The following is a 17,578-nucleotide window of genomic DNA, read 5'->3' on the forward strand; positions in this document are numbered from 1 at the left end:
CCTATTCAAATTCCTTTTCGAAACAATAACTGCTTTTCGTAGTCATCATTGTGAAAGCAAAATTATAGGTTCCCTTCACACATTTCATTTTCTGTTCAAAAATAAGATGAAGTTTGTGCTTATAATTTTTTAAAAGTTTTAACTTAACAAAGACCACTGACAAGTCTATACTTCAGCTCAGAAAACAAGATAAACCTGATGGGCCAAAAATACTTGTGCCTTGAAATGATGCTTTCTTGGGGCGCCTGGGTAGCTCAGTGTGTTGAGCCACTGCCTTCGGCTCGGGTCATGATCTTGGGCTCCTGGGATCGAGTCCCGCATGGGGCTCTCTGCTCAGCGGGGAGCCTGCTTCTCTCTCTCTCTCTCTCTCTCTCTCTCTCTCTGCCTGCCTCTCTGCCTACCTGTGATCTCTGTGTGTCAAATAAATAAATAAAATCTTAAAAATAAATAAATACATAAATAAATAATGCTTTCTTGGGCTCCTGTGACATTACAGAGTTATTATCTCAAATTGTACTTACATTAAGAAGCCACTTTAAGCTAAACATGTGTTTCTTAAGTCATTCTCCTTAAGTAAAATTAAATTGCTTTGCTAAATTAAAACTTATTTACTGGTCTACTTAAAAACTATAGGAAGTAAAAACAAACAAACAAACAAAAAATCTATAGGAAGTTTCCGATGTGTGATTTTCACACAGTTGGTAAATAGCATCATTGTAAAAATTCTGGCCTACTAGAAGTTGAGTTCAAATGAAAGATCAAATGAAGTAAATAACACTGAGAACACAGTAAAGTGCCACTGTTTTTTGATTTCTACTGATTTCTGCATCCAAAGTGAGACAGCAGCAGAATTTTTGGCACAGATAAATGACCTAGGAATATATTATCAAAGCACTGAAATATGAAAGATGCAGCAAAAAGCTCAACATACGGGAATTTAAAATGATCTAGGGTAGTATTCCTATGAACTGTAACATAAAAAGAAATGCTTTCTGTGTTTTGCATGTACGTATCAGAAAGTATGATTTCTGCTTCATATTCACATAGAGAATTCTGTTGTTGTAGGCAACCTGCCCAACCGCTAAGTATGGACTTGTTGGTCATTGTCTTTTTTTCAGTTACATAACCTCCTGTTACAACTGAATGAGCAAACCAGGATAAATCCCACCTTCAAGCAGGACCAAACAAAGAAGTCTTTCTAGAAGATCAAACACTTCTCATCAATCTGGCAGAGGGACCTTCTTACTAAGAAACCACCCCTACTGGCTGAGGAACAGACTGTACAGGGACTCTCAAGGTAGCCAAACACACATTCCACACCCCCAAACACCTTGTGTTCACCTTTTCCAACAGAGTAACAGCCCTCATTTAAATCTTACCAGTTTGTCACAAGGATTCCCTGAGGGCAGATGAATGAAAACATGCAAACTCGAGGCCTCATCTTGTGTGAGCTGGGTCTGTTGTGGTACAGCGGCTGTGCATGCTGCTGGCTGCTACCCTGAGCTCCTGTGTCCTGGACAGGGTTACCAGGCTGGGATTTCCCCGGCCTAGCAATTGTTAAATCCACCCTGTCGCCACTAGCCTGGAGAAAACACACATATATAATCACCAGTCATTAATGATGCTTCTCACTTAAAAAAATTATAGGGAGGGTCATTTTCAATGCACTTATCATCGCTGTATCAGAGCCTCACCTGAGTGGGGACTGAAGGACCCTGCTGGGGGTGGGGCAGACGAGGGAGTTCATTTCAGGAGCTAATACTTTAAAACTTCTGCAGGTAAAAGAGCCACACACAGACCTCTTGGGTAAACCTTCCCTAATCCTGGAAATACCAAGGATATAACCAAAGCAAAGCCTGGGTTCTGATCTCCCCATGATTTCTTGAAGGGTAACTGTCTTTTTATACTTCCCTCCCCTGCAAAACTGGCCTTGGCACTGAGAGAAAGAGAGCAAAGAAGATATAAGGACGAACGGATTCTAAACTGGATTACAATCCTTTGTGATTTCTGAAATAAATTCCAAGATGGCTACTTTGAGAGTGATAATCAATGAAACTACATGTAGCTCTGTTTCCACACACTACAGCTTCAAATCGAAAATAGGGATCAGCTTAAACAGTCCTGAAAAGAATGATAACAAAGGTCCTGTAAAACAGGATTAGTATTTATATACATCACAAATTGTGTGCGTATATATGCCATATGTGCACTCACACATAAATGTAATTTTAGAGGTGATGACAACCACGTTAAATTTAGAGGTCCATTATCTGTATTTATAGATCTAGATCTGAAACACAGATTCACATTTATTATACTTTTTAAAGCTATTTTATCTTTGCTTTTAACGTACAGGCCTGGTCTACTTGATGCTGATTCTTGGTCATGACTACAACTTTCCAAGTTTAATATCATTTCTATGGGAAAATTTGACAGCCTGCTTTCAAGAAGCTGTGGTGGAAAGTAGAACACTCCTCCACCATGACTGCAGTCAGTAATGTTAAGAAAGCACTCCAGTTTCAGTTCTCAAGTTGGAAAAGGAGTGAAAACCATAATTTTTAAAAAATGATTTTATTTATGTATTTGAGAGCGAAAGCGAGAGAGCAGGGTGGAGGGGCAAAGGGAGAGGGAGAAGCCGACTCCTCGCAGAGCAGAGAGCCCGATGTAGGATCTGAGCCGAAGGCAGATGCTGAACCACGGAGCCACCCAGGTGCCTGAGTGATAACCAATTTTAAGGCCCTATTAGAGTCACTTACTTATTCAAGTATTTCATTAAACTAGTTTCAGACAATTCTTCAAATAACTGAAAGAATAACACTTCTCATGTGGCCAGAGTCTGGGGATTTGATCTAACAGGTAAATGCCAAAGTAGAACGCTTACAATCCAGATATTTGAGATTCTGACACTTCCGAGTATTAGATCAGACGGTGTGAGGGATGAGAGGCCCCTCTGTGATCTCATTTCAATATTAAGAATTGTTTGCTTTACTGCCTAACCCTCACCACTACCAAATACTCTATAACCAGTAATTTAGCTTTATGGGAAGACCCCTGCTCATGCAAACCTATTAACAAACAAATCCCTGATCTTTTTTGATTTCTTAAAAGACAAAATTCTGGGTGTGTGATGGAAGTGGACATATAAGCTTTAAACGATGGGCCAACATTTGGCTTTAGGCCAACTGCCTATCTAACACTTCAGGGTTTCAAGCACAACAAAAGAATTCTGTTAAAGTCAAGATTTTTAAAAATGCAGGATGCCTAAATGATAATACCTGTATTTCATAAAATAGTAGCATGCCCTTTTGCTGGGAGTATATACTGGTATGATCTTTCTAGAGGGAAGTTAAGCAAAATGTCTTAAACTTGAAAACAAAACATTAAAGTCTGTTGACAGGGGAGTGTTTACATAAGTTTTAGCACAACACGTCTATTATACAGCTATATCATGGTGCATCTATTTTCAGGGTAAGAAGTCCACAACATACAGTTGATGTAAAGAAAGGGTGGCAAACTCAGAATTAGTAAGCTGACTGCATGTCTAAGTACCTACGTAAATAGGTACCTATTTATTTGTAGGCATATACAGAAAAATGACGATGTTCTTCAAAACTTTAATGTCACTATCTTACGGACTTTAGGCTGACAGTGATTTGGACTTCCTTCTTCATTTTCTGTATTTTGCCTTCCTTAGTCTCCTTTTTAGACATGGAATACATGTTGTTCTCAGAATCCAAAACATTAAGATGTTTTTCACAAAGAAACAACTTGAGCAATATATTATATTTGGTATCATATATAAGTATCTGTATCCCATTTTTTTAAACCTCAAGTCTGGAACAAGAGACCAACGCCTGAATCTCCCTCCTAATGCAAGATGCCTACCGGGTGTGTGTGTTCCCATAGTTATAATGAACCAAACATTTGTGAAAAGGAGTAACTTAACTGGGATTTAAATTTGGGTTTTCTTATACAGTACTTAAACCTTCATTATTAATTCTGTTTACTATACACATTTCTCAGTGACTATCAACCTACTTTAATTCCTGATGCTCGATTATGTTACTGCGTGGTTTCCTCTATGTCAGAGTGTTTTCTTGTGCTTACTTAAAACAAAACAAAACAAAACAAAATAAAACACCATACACATCTTTGTTTCACCCCTATCACTGTAGGAGATACCCATATCATTAAATGCTCTGGAAGGTTATAGAACTGGAAGGTCTCCTCTAAATGGTTTTCTACTTTTTCTTATTTTTAAGAAAAAATTTTAAAGTTGTTTCCTTTTTTTAAACATTTTATTTATTTATTTATTTATTTATTTGACAGAGAGAAAGAAAAGGAAGACAAGCAGAGAGAGTGGGAGAGGGAGAAGCAGATTCCCGGCTGAGCAGAGAGCCCCGATGTGAGACTAGATGCCAGGACGCTGGGATCATGCCTGAGCCGAAGGCAGATGCTTAATGACTGAGTCACCCAGGTGCCCCTCTACTTTACCTATTTTAATGCTCTTATTGAAAAAATTTTTTTCTCTAATAAAAACCATCTTTACTTCACAGGGATACTGTAAGAACACAAGTTATGATGTGTTTGAAATGATCTGAGTGCTTTATAAAAAGGGCACTACAGAGATAATGAGTTCTTCTCAATAAAAATTGATTTTCCCCACTTGTATGGAGGTGAAGCAGAGAGTCTGTGTCAGCCAGGCCAAGTGCAATGAAGGAGGGGTTTTGGGCCCAAGTGTCGAAGTGGAAATCACAAACTACAAGAGGCAGAATACGGATGGGTGTGAAAACCAAAGCCAGGAACCCCCAGTGGAAAGGTCAATCCTTGCTGCTCTTAGAGCCTAGTTTGTCTGTCTTCCCCTGTGGACATTTCTCTTGAAGAACTAAAAATCCTAGAGGTTCTAAGTTTGGTTTTAATGAAGAAGACAGCTATTCCCAACAGGATATCATAACCAAATCCACTCTTTTATTGACTCAGCAAGTATGTCCTGGGTATCGACTCCAGGCACAGCTCTGTGAGAAGCCTGTCCCACAATAAGTACTAATGGCGACTGCCATCCCCAAAGGAAGACACTGCATTTGAATAACTCTCTGTGACCAATTATGCATTCAGTGGTGAAGAGAAGGAATGTCTTCAGCACTTAGTGTGAGAAGAGGTCTGAATGGGTGAAAATGGCAGGGCAGGGCTTTCTGGATGAAGGTGGGGAAGCTGTAGCACAATGGGGACAGGCTGGAACGTGGAGGGAAGCAAGGAGACTGCTATGTCTGGCTTTTCTGCTACATTATACATTCTATAAGGGCAGGGCTTGCTTTTTGCTCTTAATTATACCCTCAGCTCTGACCACCATGCCTATGATGTTTCAGTAATACACCGATGGCTACAGCTGAAAGAAAAAGCAAGGGTGAAGGCTGAGGGGACAGGTTGTGTAAGAGTCCACAGAGGACCCAGACTGTTAGATTAATCAGTATGGACTTGATTCTCTGGTCCAATCTTCCCAGGGAAAGCAGAGTCACAGATGAATTAACCTGACAATGGTCGTACCGGATTTCAGAGCAGAGTAGGAAGGCGGGGTGTTGATTCTACTGGGTTAGACGTGAAGCAGTGAAGACACAGACCAGAGAGGTGGCAAGCAAAAGGGAAGGGGTGAATACCAACAGACCATGGGGAAGTACCCAGCAGTGAAGTTGACGAGGCAAGAATCCTTGAGCTTGGGTTCCTGGAAGATATCTTTTCTCATTCATGCCTATTTCTGCTCTCCTAAATATCCATTCTTTTAGCTTCAAGTACCACTTACACTAGTATGGGTCATATATCCAGGTCAATTTTCACATACACCTAAAATTCACACGAACAGTGGAATTCTGGCCATCTCACGCTCATCAGTATGCCCTCTAACACAATATCATCTTGCCCGAAGCTAGTTCATTTGTTGGAGTAGCTCTTTCTCTTTAAAGAGAAGAGGGAGAGGGTAGCACCAAGGATTAGTGCAGAGTCAGGCTGTTTGTGGACAAGAGTGCATTTGAGAGCCAAAAAGAGGTGGTCATGATTTCTGAATTCTAAAATTCAATGCTGTAACCCATAGAGCTGTCAGGAAAACTAAACTGGACTAATATAAATTGCTTAAAATACTGCCTCATAAATAATCAGAACTCAATACAAACTAGTGACTACTAGTATCATAGCAACTTAAAAGTACTCAAGCTAGGGCTCCTGGGTGTCAGTTGGTCAAGCGACTGCCTTCAGCTCAGGTCATGATCCTGAAACCCAAGACTGAGTCCTGCAACTCACTCCCTGCTCAGCAAGGGGTCAGCTTCTCCCTTTGACCCTCCCCCCGCTCATGCTCTCTTTCTCTCTCTCTTAAATAAATAAACTTTTTTTAAAAAGCACACATGCTATACAGTTTTCTTACAGTACATCTATATCAAGTCTTATAACCTATAAGACTTAAATAAAATGAAACAAAACCCTACAATAAAATTACTTTAAGTTAGTTTATCTGAGCAGTTTCTGTTTTCAACTTATCAATACTGAGGGTGTTCCTCTGTAATCCACTGGCAGCCAGTGACAGAAGGTGTTTCAGAGTTTTAATATCTTCTTGTACTTTAAGCATGGCTTTTGAAGACATTCTACTAATTTCTTCTTGTACCTGTTTCTGTTCCTTCACAAATTTCCTAAAAAGATACATAAAACTGAATTCGAAAAAAATATACCTTTTTCCTAAAGGAAAAATGTATATTGACTATAGGCTGGTCAGAGTCCTAGTGTTTTTTAAAAAGGAAATATTAAAAATTCATCCACAGTTCACATGCTTTTCTCAGATTGACAATAAAAGAATTTTAATTCCCATTATTCTGCTTTGTTTATAAAAATATTAAAATTTTTACCAACAGAGATGTTCCCCTTAAAATAGATTCTAACATTCTTCAACATGATATATCTAATTACATTTGACACACTTACTGGAGGTTTTCAACATCCTGGCAGATGACAGGAGGGAGATTTTCATCCTTCAGTGCTTTACTATCCCTGAGAAAAACGCCACAGATAGATTAAAGCCATTGAGGTTCTAAAAAGCTGACAGCTGAGTTCCACTACAGAAGTGTTAAAGGGGAGGAGGTAAAACAAATATTCCCCATTTATAGCTCTTATGGTTGATTTCAAATCTCTTTATAAAAAAATGTTGTTTCCTGACCTTTAAAATAGCTTTAACAATTCATCTGACGGGGAGATTTCTCTTCTAAAAGGACTGGCACCTATCAGAAGTACACATAAATGCATCTGACCAAATGTTTAAGAAAAAAAATTAGAAAATACAAGAGATTAAATATTGAACTAAGTTCCCCTGGCTCAAAAACTCTATGACTGACCTTTTATTTCGTTCAAAAATATTAAAGCATTCATTAAAGAAAGTCTACAAACTTCTCATAATGAGATTCTGATTATATTTTACTTGATTTTTAGAATTTCAATTTATTCTTCAACAAAATAAAACCTAGGGATAGACTAAGGGAATCATAAATATTTAATGAGAATAGGAAGAGGTGAAATGTGGCATGCTGTAATGGAATTATGAGTTAAAATTCAGTCACAGATCTGATACTACTTCCTTGATAGAACCTGAAGCAAACCTCAGTCTCCTACAGCTTTCTCATTTATGAAATAGGGCTAAAGTATACAGAAGATATTTTGGAGGCATGAACTTGATCATTTATTTACAAATGTTTTATCTAATGTAATACAAATTAGGTGAGAAATGTAAGTGCTAGTAAAAATAGTGATCTTCAAACCTATCTGATGTATATTATAGATAGAGGCTTTTCTCCCTCTTCATCATCAGAAAATAAATGGGACTGGTATAGTAGTTTATATAGAAAAGGTATATATACCTAAAACTGAGCATAAAGTATTCCAGAAAGCATTGGTTATAAACTTTCCTAATGACTAAAAATTAAAGATCTGACCTTCCAAAATCTTTCCAGAGCATATGTTTATTATTTTACTTTAGACAAACACTGATTCAAAGAATTTTTCTTCTAAATGTCTATATAGTTTCTTTTACTTCCGATGAGACCACCTGCCTATAAATTAACAAATAAAATTCTTCAAATAAAATACTTTAAAAGTTAAATTGTAAACTTACTCTGGTCTTGTTCCTGTTTTATCACCTAGAAAATTCAAGAAGCTTTATGTAAAAACAGGTCATTTAACAATGTATTCCAAATTCAAGTTTTAATTTAACACAAACGTAGGTATAAACAGAAACTTCTAAGCATTTTTCGGACAGCCTCGTAGACATCATGTGAGGTCACTTCTCACAAACTCCAACAACATACTATGGGGACATGTTTGTATACACATAAACAGATAGTTACGTAGCTGATTTGTATCTCTTTCTTTCAAGGGCAAGATTCTTCCTCTTTCAACTATCTTCTATGAAAAATATTCTTGCTTGGCACAGTTGACCTCCTGCAAGTTCTACTGGATGCTTTCTTAGGTTCTATCAGTTTAGAATACTAAAATATGTCAGACTACCTGGATGTCTCTAAATATTTTACAAGAGCAGCAATTTTTTAAGATGATGTTTTTAATGTGTGCAGATAGATCAACAGCTTTCTCATGAACACTTATTTAGTGGGTATCATTATTAGTGTATGTCTAAAAGTAGAAAAGTAAAACTGCTCCGTCAGCAAAATGCAGTGACTCACTTTCTGCTTTTCCAGAATTTACTTCACACTGCAAAATAAGACCTGCTTAATGAAGAAAATACAGGAACACACAAAACTTCATCCCATCACAGAACCTTAATGGTTCCTCTTTCAACCCGTTTTGGCACTTACACACACATTTTTAAACGTGATCGGGATGACCATAAGTTATGTGCACATATTTTCTCAGGATGTTGAAATTAAGTCTTTTTCATGTCACTTAACATGGTTTTAAATGACCACAGAATACTGATGACATAGCTGTATCAGAAACTTTATGCCGAACCCGCTTCTTAACATATACGCCTGTACTATATAAACAATGCTGCTACAGTGAATGCCTTTATCTCCAAATACTTGTGCATGACTTTATCTGTATTCCACAAAAAGAGGAATTTATAGGTCAAAGATTACATCAAGGAAAACCTACATATTATCAACTGATCCTTTAAAACAACTGTTCCAATTTATCTTCCCACCTACTACGAATAAGTAATTTTTCCGTCACACCCTCAAAACAATGGACATTTTTCTGAAACAATCACTGCCAGTACATAGGTGAGAAATGCCACTTCATTATCATCTAAATTCATATTTCTGACAGTACTAAGTAAAACATTTCAAATATTAATTAGACAAGTCTATTTCTCCTTGAGTGAATGGTCTATTCAGGCTATTTGAGGTATATCTGAGGTATGTTTCTCACTGACTTCTCAGAGCTATTTCAACATTAAGCATATTAATTATCTCATACATATACTTTATGTGTCTATTTCTAAAATGAGACCTTCATTTCAAGATACATCTCAATTTCAGATGTTAAAATGTGAAGAAAAAAAAGCATCGAAACAGCAAGTATTTTACTTCCAACCTGTCCTTTACCTTTTGCCTTTGTCCATAGGGTTTCTTTTGTTTACCTTTTTAATCTAACTACAATTTAATTTTCCTTACTTTGTATGTTGATATTTGTCTTTCATAGTTTAACATTTCTGAAATTGATATCCATGTTCTACCGATGCAAGCCTTTGACTGGACGTAAGATAAAGGAGGGATTTAATTTTTTTCCCACAGACTTCAACTTTTTTATTCATTAGCGTCCTATTTTGCTCTCTCTTTGATATTCCATTTTTATTATATTTACAGAAGTCTCTATACACACAAACCTGCGTATAGAAAACTTAGGCCTGTTTTTGGCCGACCGTGGGCCCTGACTAGTCCATCTAGCTTGGCATCTGTAATACCTGTGGACTGCTGTCAAAGCTCACTGTCAGCACTCCACCTCTGTTCCTGCCCTCCTGCACATTATCTTCCACATGGCTGCCAGAATGCTCTTCTTCAAACACGTATCTCATGTCCTATTATTCACATCAAACCCCTAGTGGGTCTCAACTGTCCTTCGTGTAATTACAAAACTCGTTAAGATGACATACACGGCCCTTCCCTTTATGACATCTGGAATCCGATCTTCCCATGCTGCGGCTCGCCGGTTTTCCAGCAGTTCTTCAAAAGAGTAAAGATCATCCTTGTCTCTAGATCTTACTCCATGCTGCCCCCACTTAGAGACCACTGCCTCCAACCCCTCTTCATCTATCAAACCCAATACAGCAGGTCCAGGCTACTGATGCAGCTGCTAGGGAAACAGAGAAATCCTTTAGAATAAGGAACCCCTGGACACGTATAGCAGGTTAAAAGGAACTGGATGTGCTATATCAGGTCATGTGCACTTATTCTACATACTCCTTTGGTTCAACTCTGAGGCACAATGCAAGAGGAAGACAATGGGGGAAGGTGGAGTGGCATGGGGGGGGAGGGCGCGAAGGGAGATTAACTCCTTATATTTCTCTTACTCCTTTGCCTCAATCAAGTCTTTCACGTGGAGCCTATAAGCAATTACAATAAAGAGAGAACCAGAGGAGGAGTCAAGATGGCGGAGAAGTAGCAAGCTGAGACTGCTTCAGCTAGCCGGAGATCAGCTAGATAGCTTATCTAAAGATTGCAAACACCTGAAAATCCATCGGCAGATCGAAGAGAAGAAGAACAGCAATCCTGGAAACAGAAAAACAACCACTTTCTGAAAGGTAGGACCGGCGGAGAAGTGAATCCAAAGCGACGGGAAGATAGACCCCGGGGGGAGGGGCCGGCTCCCGGCAAGCGGCGGAGCAACCGCGCACAAAATCAGGACTTTTAAAAGTCTGTTCCGCGGAGGGACATCGCTCCAGAGGCTAAACCGGAGCGAAGCCCACGCGGGGTCAGCGTGGCCTCAGGTCCCGCAGGGTCACAGAAGGATCGGGGGTGTCTGAGTGTCGCAGAGCTTGCGGGTATTGGAACGGGAAAGCCGGCTACAGAGACAGAGCCGACAGTAAGCTCGCAGCTCCGTGTTACCTTGAACCGGTCGCAGGCTCGGTGAGCTCGGAGCGCAGCCGGAGGTCAGGCAGACGGGAGTAACTGGGCGCTGTTCTCTGAGGGCGCACTGAGGAGTGGGGCCCTGGGCTCTCGGCTCCTCCGGGCCGGAGACCAGGAGGCCGCCATTTGTATTCCCGTCCTCCGGAACTCTACGGAAAGCGCTCAGGGAACAAAAGCTCCTGAAAGCAAACCCGAGCGGATTACTCACCCCGGCCCCGGGTAAGGGCGGTGTAATTCCGCCTGGGGCAAAGACACTTGAGAATCACTACACCAGGCCCCTCCCCCAGAAGATCAACAAAAAATCCAGCCGAGACCAAGTTCACCTACCAAGGAGTGCGGTTTCAATACCAAGGAGAGCAGCAGAATTCCAGAGGAGGAGAAAGCCAAGCACGGAACTCATGGCTTTTTTCCTGTGATTTTTTTTAGTCTTGCAGTTAATTTAATTTTTTCTTTTTCATTTTTTTTTTTTTCTCGCCTTCGGGTAAAAATTTTTTTTTTTTTTTTTAACTGTTACCTTTTTCTTTTTTAACGATTTTTTACTAGTTTATCTAATATATATATATATTTTTTTACATTTTTCTTAGGTGTTTTCTTTTTTAAAAAAAATTCTTTTTTTTTTTTTTTTTTTCTTTTTTCTTTCTTCCTTTTTGAACCTCTTTTTATCCCCTTTCTCCCCACTCACGATTTTGGATCTCTTCTAATTTGGCTAAAGCATATTTTCCTGGGGTTGTTGCCACCCTTTTAGTATTTTACTTGCCCCTTCATTTACTCTTATCTGGACAAAATGACAAGACGTAAAAATTCACCACAAAAAAAAGAACAAGAGGCAGTACCGAAGGCTAGGGACCTAATCAATACAGACATCGGTAATATGTCAGATCTAGAGTTCAGAATGACAATTCTCAAGGTTCTAGCCGGGCTCGAAAAAGGCATGGAAGATATTAGAGAAACCCTCTCGAGAGATATAAAAGCCCTTTCTGGAGAAATAAAAGAACTAAAATCTAACCAAGTTGAAATCAAAAAAGCTATTAATGAGGTGCAATCAAAAATGGAGGCTCTCACTGCTAGGATAAATGAGGCAGAAGAAAGAATTAGTGATATAGAAGACCAAATGACAGAGAATAAAGAAGCTGATCAAAAGAGGGACAAACAGCTACTGGACCACGAGGGGAGAATTCGAGAAATAAGTGACACCATAAGACGAAACAACATTAGAATAATTGGGATTCCAGAAGAAGAAGAAAGTGAGAGGGGAGCAGAAGGTATACTGGAGAGAATCATTGGGGAGAATTTCCCCAATATGGCAAAGGGAATAAGCATCAAAATTCAGGAGGTTCAGAGAATGCCCCTCAAAATAAATAAGAATAGGCCCACACCCCGTCACATAATAGTAAAATTTACAAGTCTCAATGACAAAGAGAAAATCCTGAAAGCAGCCCGGGAAAAGAAGTCTGTAACATACAATGGTAAAAATATTAGATTGGCAGCTGACTTATCCACAGAGACCTGGCAGGCCAGAAAGAGCTGGCATGATATTTTCAGAGCACTAAACGAGAAAAACATGCAGCCAAGAATACTATATCCAGCTAGGCTATCATTGAAAATAGAAGGAGAGATTAAAAGCTTCCAGGACAAACAACAACTGAAAGAATTTGCAAATACCAAACCAGCTCTACAGGAAATATTGAAAGGGGTCCTCTAAGCAAAGAGAGAGCCTACAAGTGGTAGATCAGAAAGGAACAGAGACCATATACAGTAACAGTCACCTTACAGGCAATACAATGGCACTAAATTCATATCTCTCAATAGTTACCCTGAATGTGAATGGGCTAAATGCCCCTGTCAAAAGACACAGGGTATCAGAATGGATAAAAAAACAAAACCCATCTATATGTTGCCTCCAAGAAACACATTTTAAGCCCGAAGACACCTCCAGATTTAAAGTGAGGGGGTGGAAAAGAATTTACCATGCTAATGGACATCAGAAGAAAGCAGGAGTGGCAATCCTTATATCAGATCAATTAGATTTTAAGCCAAAGACTGTAATAAGAGATGAGGAAGGACACTATATCATACTCAAAGGGTCTGTCCAACAAGAAGATTTAACAATTTTAAATATCTATGCCCCCAACGTGGGAGCAGCCAACTATATAAACCAATTAATAACAAAATCAAAGAAACACATAAACAACAATACAATAATAGTAGGGGACTTTAATATTCCCCTCACTGAAATGGACAGGTCATCCAAGCAAAAGATCAGCAAGGAAATAAAGGCCTTAAATGACACACTGGACCAGATGGACATCACAGATATATTCAGAATATTTCATCCCAAAGCAACAGAATACACATTCTTCTCTAGTGCACATGGTACATTCTCCAGAATAGATCACATCCTCGGTCCTAAATCAGGACTCAACCGGTATCAAAAGATTGGGATCATTCCCTGCATATTTTCAGACCACAATGCTCTAAAGCTAGAACTCAACCACAAAAGGAAGTTTGGAAAGAACCCAAATACATGGAGACTAAACAGTATCCTTCTAAAGAATGAATGGGTCAACCGGGAAATTAAAGAAGAATTGAAAAAAATCATGGAAACAAATGATAATGAAAATACAACGGTTCAAAATCTGTGGGACACAACAAAGGCAGTCCTGAGAGGAAAATATATAGCGGTACAAGCCTTTCTCAAGAAACAAGAAAGGTCTCAGGTACACAACCTAACCCTACACCTAAAGGAGCTGGAGAAGGAACAAGAAAGAAACCCTAAGCCCAGCAGGAGAAGAGAAATCATAAAGATCAGAGCAGAAATCAATGAAATAGAAACCAAAAAAACAATAGAACAAATCAACGAAACTAGGAGCTGGTTCTTTGAAAGAATTAATAAAATTGATAAACCCCTGGCCCGACTTATCAAAAAGAAAAGAGAAAGGACCCAAATAAATAAAATCATGAATGAAAGAGGAGAGATCACAACTAACACCAAGGAAATACAAACTATTATAAGAACATACTATGAGCAACTCTACGGCAATAAATTTGACAATCTGGAAGAAATGGATGCATTCCTAGAAACATATAAACTACCACAACTGAACCATGAAGAAATAGAAAGCCTGAACAGACCCATAACCAGTAAGGAGATTGAAACAGTCATTAAAAATCTCCAAACAAACAAAAGCCCAGGGCCAGACGGCTTCCCGGGGGAATTCTACCAAACATTTAAAGAAGAACTAATTCCTATTCTCCTGAAACTGTTCCAAAAAATAGAAATGGAAGGAAAACTTCCAAACTCATTTTATGAGGCCAGCATCACCTTGATCCCAAAACCAGACAAGGATCCCACCAAAAAAGAGAGCTATAGACCGATATCCTTGATGAACACAGATGCGAAAATACTCAACAAAATACTAGCCAATCGGATTCAACAGTACATTAAAAAGATTATTCACCACGACCAAGTGGGATTTATTCCAGGGCTGCAAGGTTGGTTCAACATCCGCAAATCAGTCAATGTGATACAACACATCAATAAAAGTAAGAACAAGAACCATATGATACTCTCAATAGATGCTGAAAAAGCATTTGACAAAGTACAACATCCCTTCCTGATCAAAACTCTTCAAAGTGTAGGGATAGAGGGCACATACCTCAATATCATCAAAGCCATCTATGAAAAACCCACCGCAAATATCATTCTCAATGGAGAAAAACTGAAAGCTTTTCCGCTAAGGTCAGGAACACGGCAGGGATGTCCATTATCACCACTGCTATTCAACATCGTACTAGAGGTCCTAGCCTCAGCAATCAGACAACAAAAGGAAATTAAAGGCATCCAAATCGGCAAAGAAGAAGTCAAATTATCACTCTTCGCAGATGATATGATACTATATGTGGAAAACCCAAAAGACTCCACTCCAAAACTGCTAGAACTTATACAGGAATTCAGTAAAGTGTCAGGATATAAAATCAATGCACAGAAATCAGTTGCATTTCTCTACACCAACAGCAAGACAGAAGAAAGAGATATTAAGGAGTCAATCCCATTTACAATTGCATCCAAAACCATAAGATACCTAGGAATAAACCTAACCAAAGAGACACAGAATCTATACTCAGAAAACTATAAAGTACTCATGAAAGAAATTGAGGAAGACACAAAGAAATGGAAAAATGTTCCATGCTCCTGGATTGGAAGAATAAATATTGTGAAAATGCCTATGCTACCTAAAGCAATCTACACATTTAATGCAATTCCTATCAAAGTACCATCCATCTTTTTCAAAGAAATGGAACAAATAATTCTAAAATTTATATGGAACCAGAAAAGACCTCGAATAGCCAAAGGGATATTGAAAAAGAAAGCCAACGTTGGTGGCATCACAATTCCGGACTTCAAGCTCTATTACAAAGCTGTCATCATCAAGACAGCATGGTACTGGCACAAAAACAGACACATAGATCAATGGAACAGAATAGAGAGCCCAGAAATAGACCCTCAACTCTATGGTCAACTAATCTTCGACAAAGCAGGAAAGAATGTCCAATGGAAAAAAGACAGCCTTTTCAATAAATGGTGCTGGGAAAATTGGACAGCCACATGCAGAAAAATGAAATTGGACCATTTCCTTACACCACACACAAAAATAGACTCAAAATGGATGAAGGACCTCAATGTACGAAAGGAATCCATCAAAATCCTTGAGGAGAACACGGGCAGCAACCTCTTCGACCTCTGCCGCAGCAACATCTTCCTAGGAACAACGCAAAAGGCAAGGGAAGCAAGGGAAAAAATGAACTACTGGGATTTCATCAAGATCAAAAGCTTTTGCACAGCAAAGGAAACAGTTAACAAAATCAAAAGACAACTGACAGAATGGGAGAAGATATTTGCAAACGACATATCAGATAAAGGACTAGTGTCCAGAATCTATAAAGAACTTAGCAAACTCAACACCCAAAGAACAAATAATCCAATCAAGAAATGGGCAGAAGACATGAACAGACATTTCTGCAAAGAAGACATCCAGATGGCCAACAGACACATGAAAAAGTGCTCCATATCACTTGGCATCAGGGAAATACAAATCAAAACCACAATGAGATATCACCTCACACCAGTCAGAATGGCTAAAATCAACAAGTCAGGAAATGACAGATGCTGGCGAGGATGCGGAGAAAGCGGAACCCTCCTACACTGTTGGTGGGAATGCAAGCTGGTGCAGCCACTCTGGAAAACAGCATGGAGGTTCCTCAAAATGTTGAAAATAGAACTGCCCTATGACCCAGCAATTGCACTATTGGGTATTTACCCTAAAGATACAAATGTAGTGATCCAAAGGGACACATGCACCCGAATGTTTATAGCAGCAATGTCCACAATAGCCAAACTATGGAAAGAACCTAGATGTCCATCAACAGATGAATGGATCAAGAAGATGTGGTATATATACACAATGGAATACTATGCAGCCATCAAAAGAAATGAAATCTTGCCATTTGCAACAACATGGATGGAACTAGAGCGTATCATGCTTAGCGAAATAAGTCAAGCAGAGAAAGACAACTATCATATGATCTCCCTGATATGAGGAAGTGGTGATGCAACATGGAGGCTTAAGTGGGTAGAAGAATAAATGAAACAAGATGGGATTGGGAGGGAGACAAACCATAAGTGACTCTTAATCTCACAAAACAAACTGAGGGTTGCCGGGGGGAGGGGGTTGGGGAGAAGGGGGTGGGATTATGGACATTGGGGAGGGTATGTGATTTGGTGAGTGCTGTGAAGTGTGTAAACCTGGTGATTCACAGACCTGGGGATAAAAATATATGTATATAAAAAATATATGTTTATAAAAAATAAAAAAAAAAAAAAAAAAAAAAAAGAGAGAGAACCAGTTTCCTAATTAAAATCAAAGTAGTTCAAGGGTACCAGACTGCTTCAGCTGATTAAAAAACAAGCTGCTAAAACATCTAAGATAATTCCTTCTAATTTTGATGCGGCTACAAAGAAAACTAAGTAAAAACAAGAGACAGACCCCTATGTTTAAAAATCAATTTTCGGGGTGCCTGAGTGGCTCAGTTGTTAAGCATCTGCCTTCAGCTCAGGTCATGATCCAGGGTCCTGGGATCAAGCCCTGCATCAGGCTCCTGGCTCAGCAGGAAGCCTGCTTCTCCCTCTCCCACTCCCCACTTGTATTTCCTCTCCAGCTGTCTCTTCTTCTCTGTCAAATAAAATTTTAAAAAAAAGTAAAATAAAATAAAAATCAATTTTCATTCAAAGTTATCCTAAATTTTCTAAGTTTAAAAGGATTTTAGGATAGCCAGCTTTTAAAACAGTACGTCACCCTAGAATCGTCTACATAATAAGAACCACATCCAAATAAAAATTTCCTACACAGATATATGGACTCCTTCATCTGTTACTCATTCTAAGTTCTTCAGAGGATTCAATGCAATAC

General features: G+C 38.9%; 2 protein-coding genes across 3 annotated transcripts in view; both read right to left on the reverse strand.

The window, feature by feature from the left end:
* The window catches only part of LOC131813469 (ral guanine nucleotide dissociation stimulator-like), a 145,596-nt gene that overhangs the window by 106,388 nt on the left and 21,630 nt on the right, over positions 1-17,578 (reverse strand). The gene's annotated exons all lie outside the window — the stretch shown is intronic.
* Positions 1,246-17,578, reverse strand: part of LOC131813650 (ligand of Numb protein X 2-like) — a 156,498-nt gene continuing 140,165 nt past the window's right edge. The window contains exon 9 of the mRNA XM_059144010.1: positions 1,246-1,582. Within this exon, the coding sequence (XP_058999993.1) occupies positions 1,376-1,582 (207 nt within the window). The 3' untranslated portion in view covers positions 1,246-1,375. The remainder of the gene's footprint in view (positions 1,583-17,578) is intronic.

Source organism: Mustela lutreola, chromosome 13, assembly GCF_030435805.1.
Source record: "Mustela lutreola isolate mMusLut2 chromosome 13, mMusLut2.pri, whole genome shotgun sequence".
Taxonomy (NCBI): Eukaryota; Metazoa; Chordata; class Mammalia; order Carnivora; family Mustelidae; genus Mustela; species Mustela lutreola.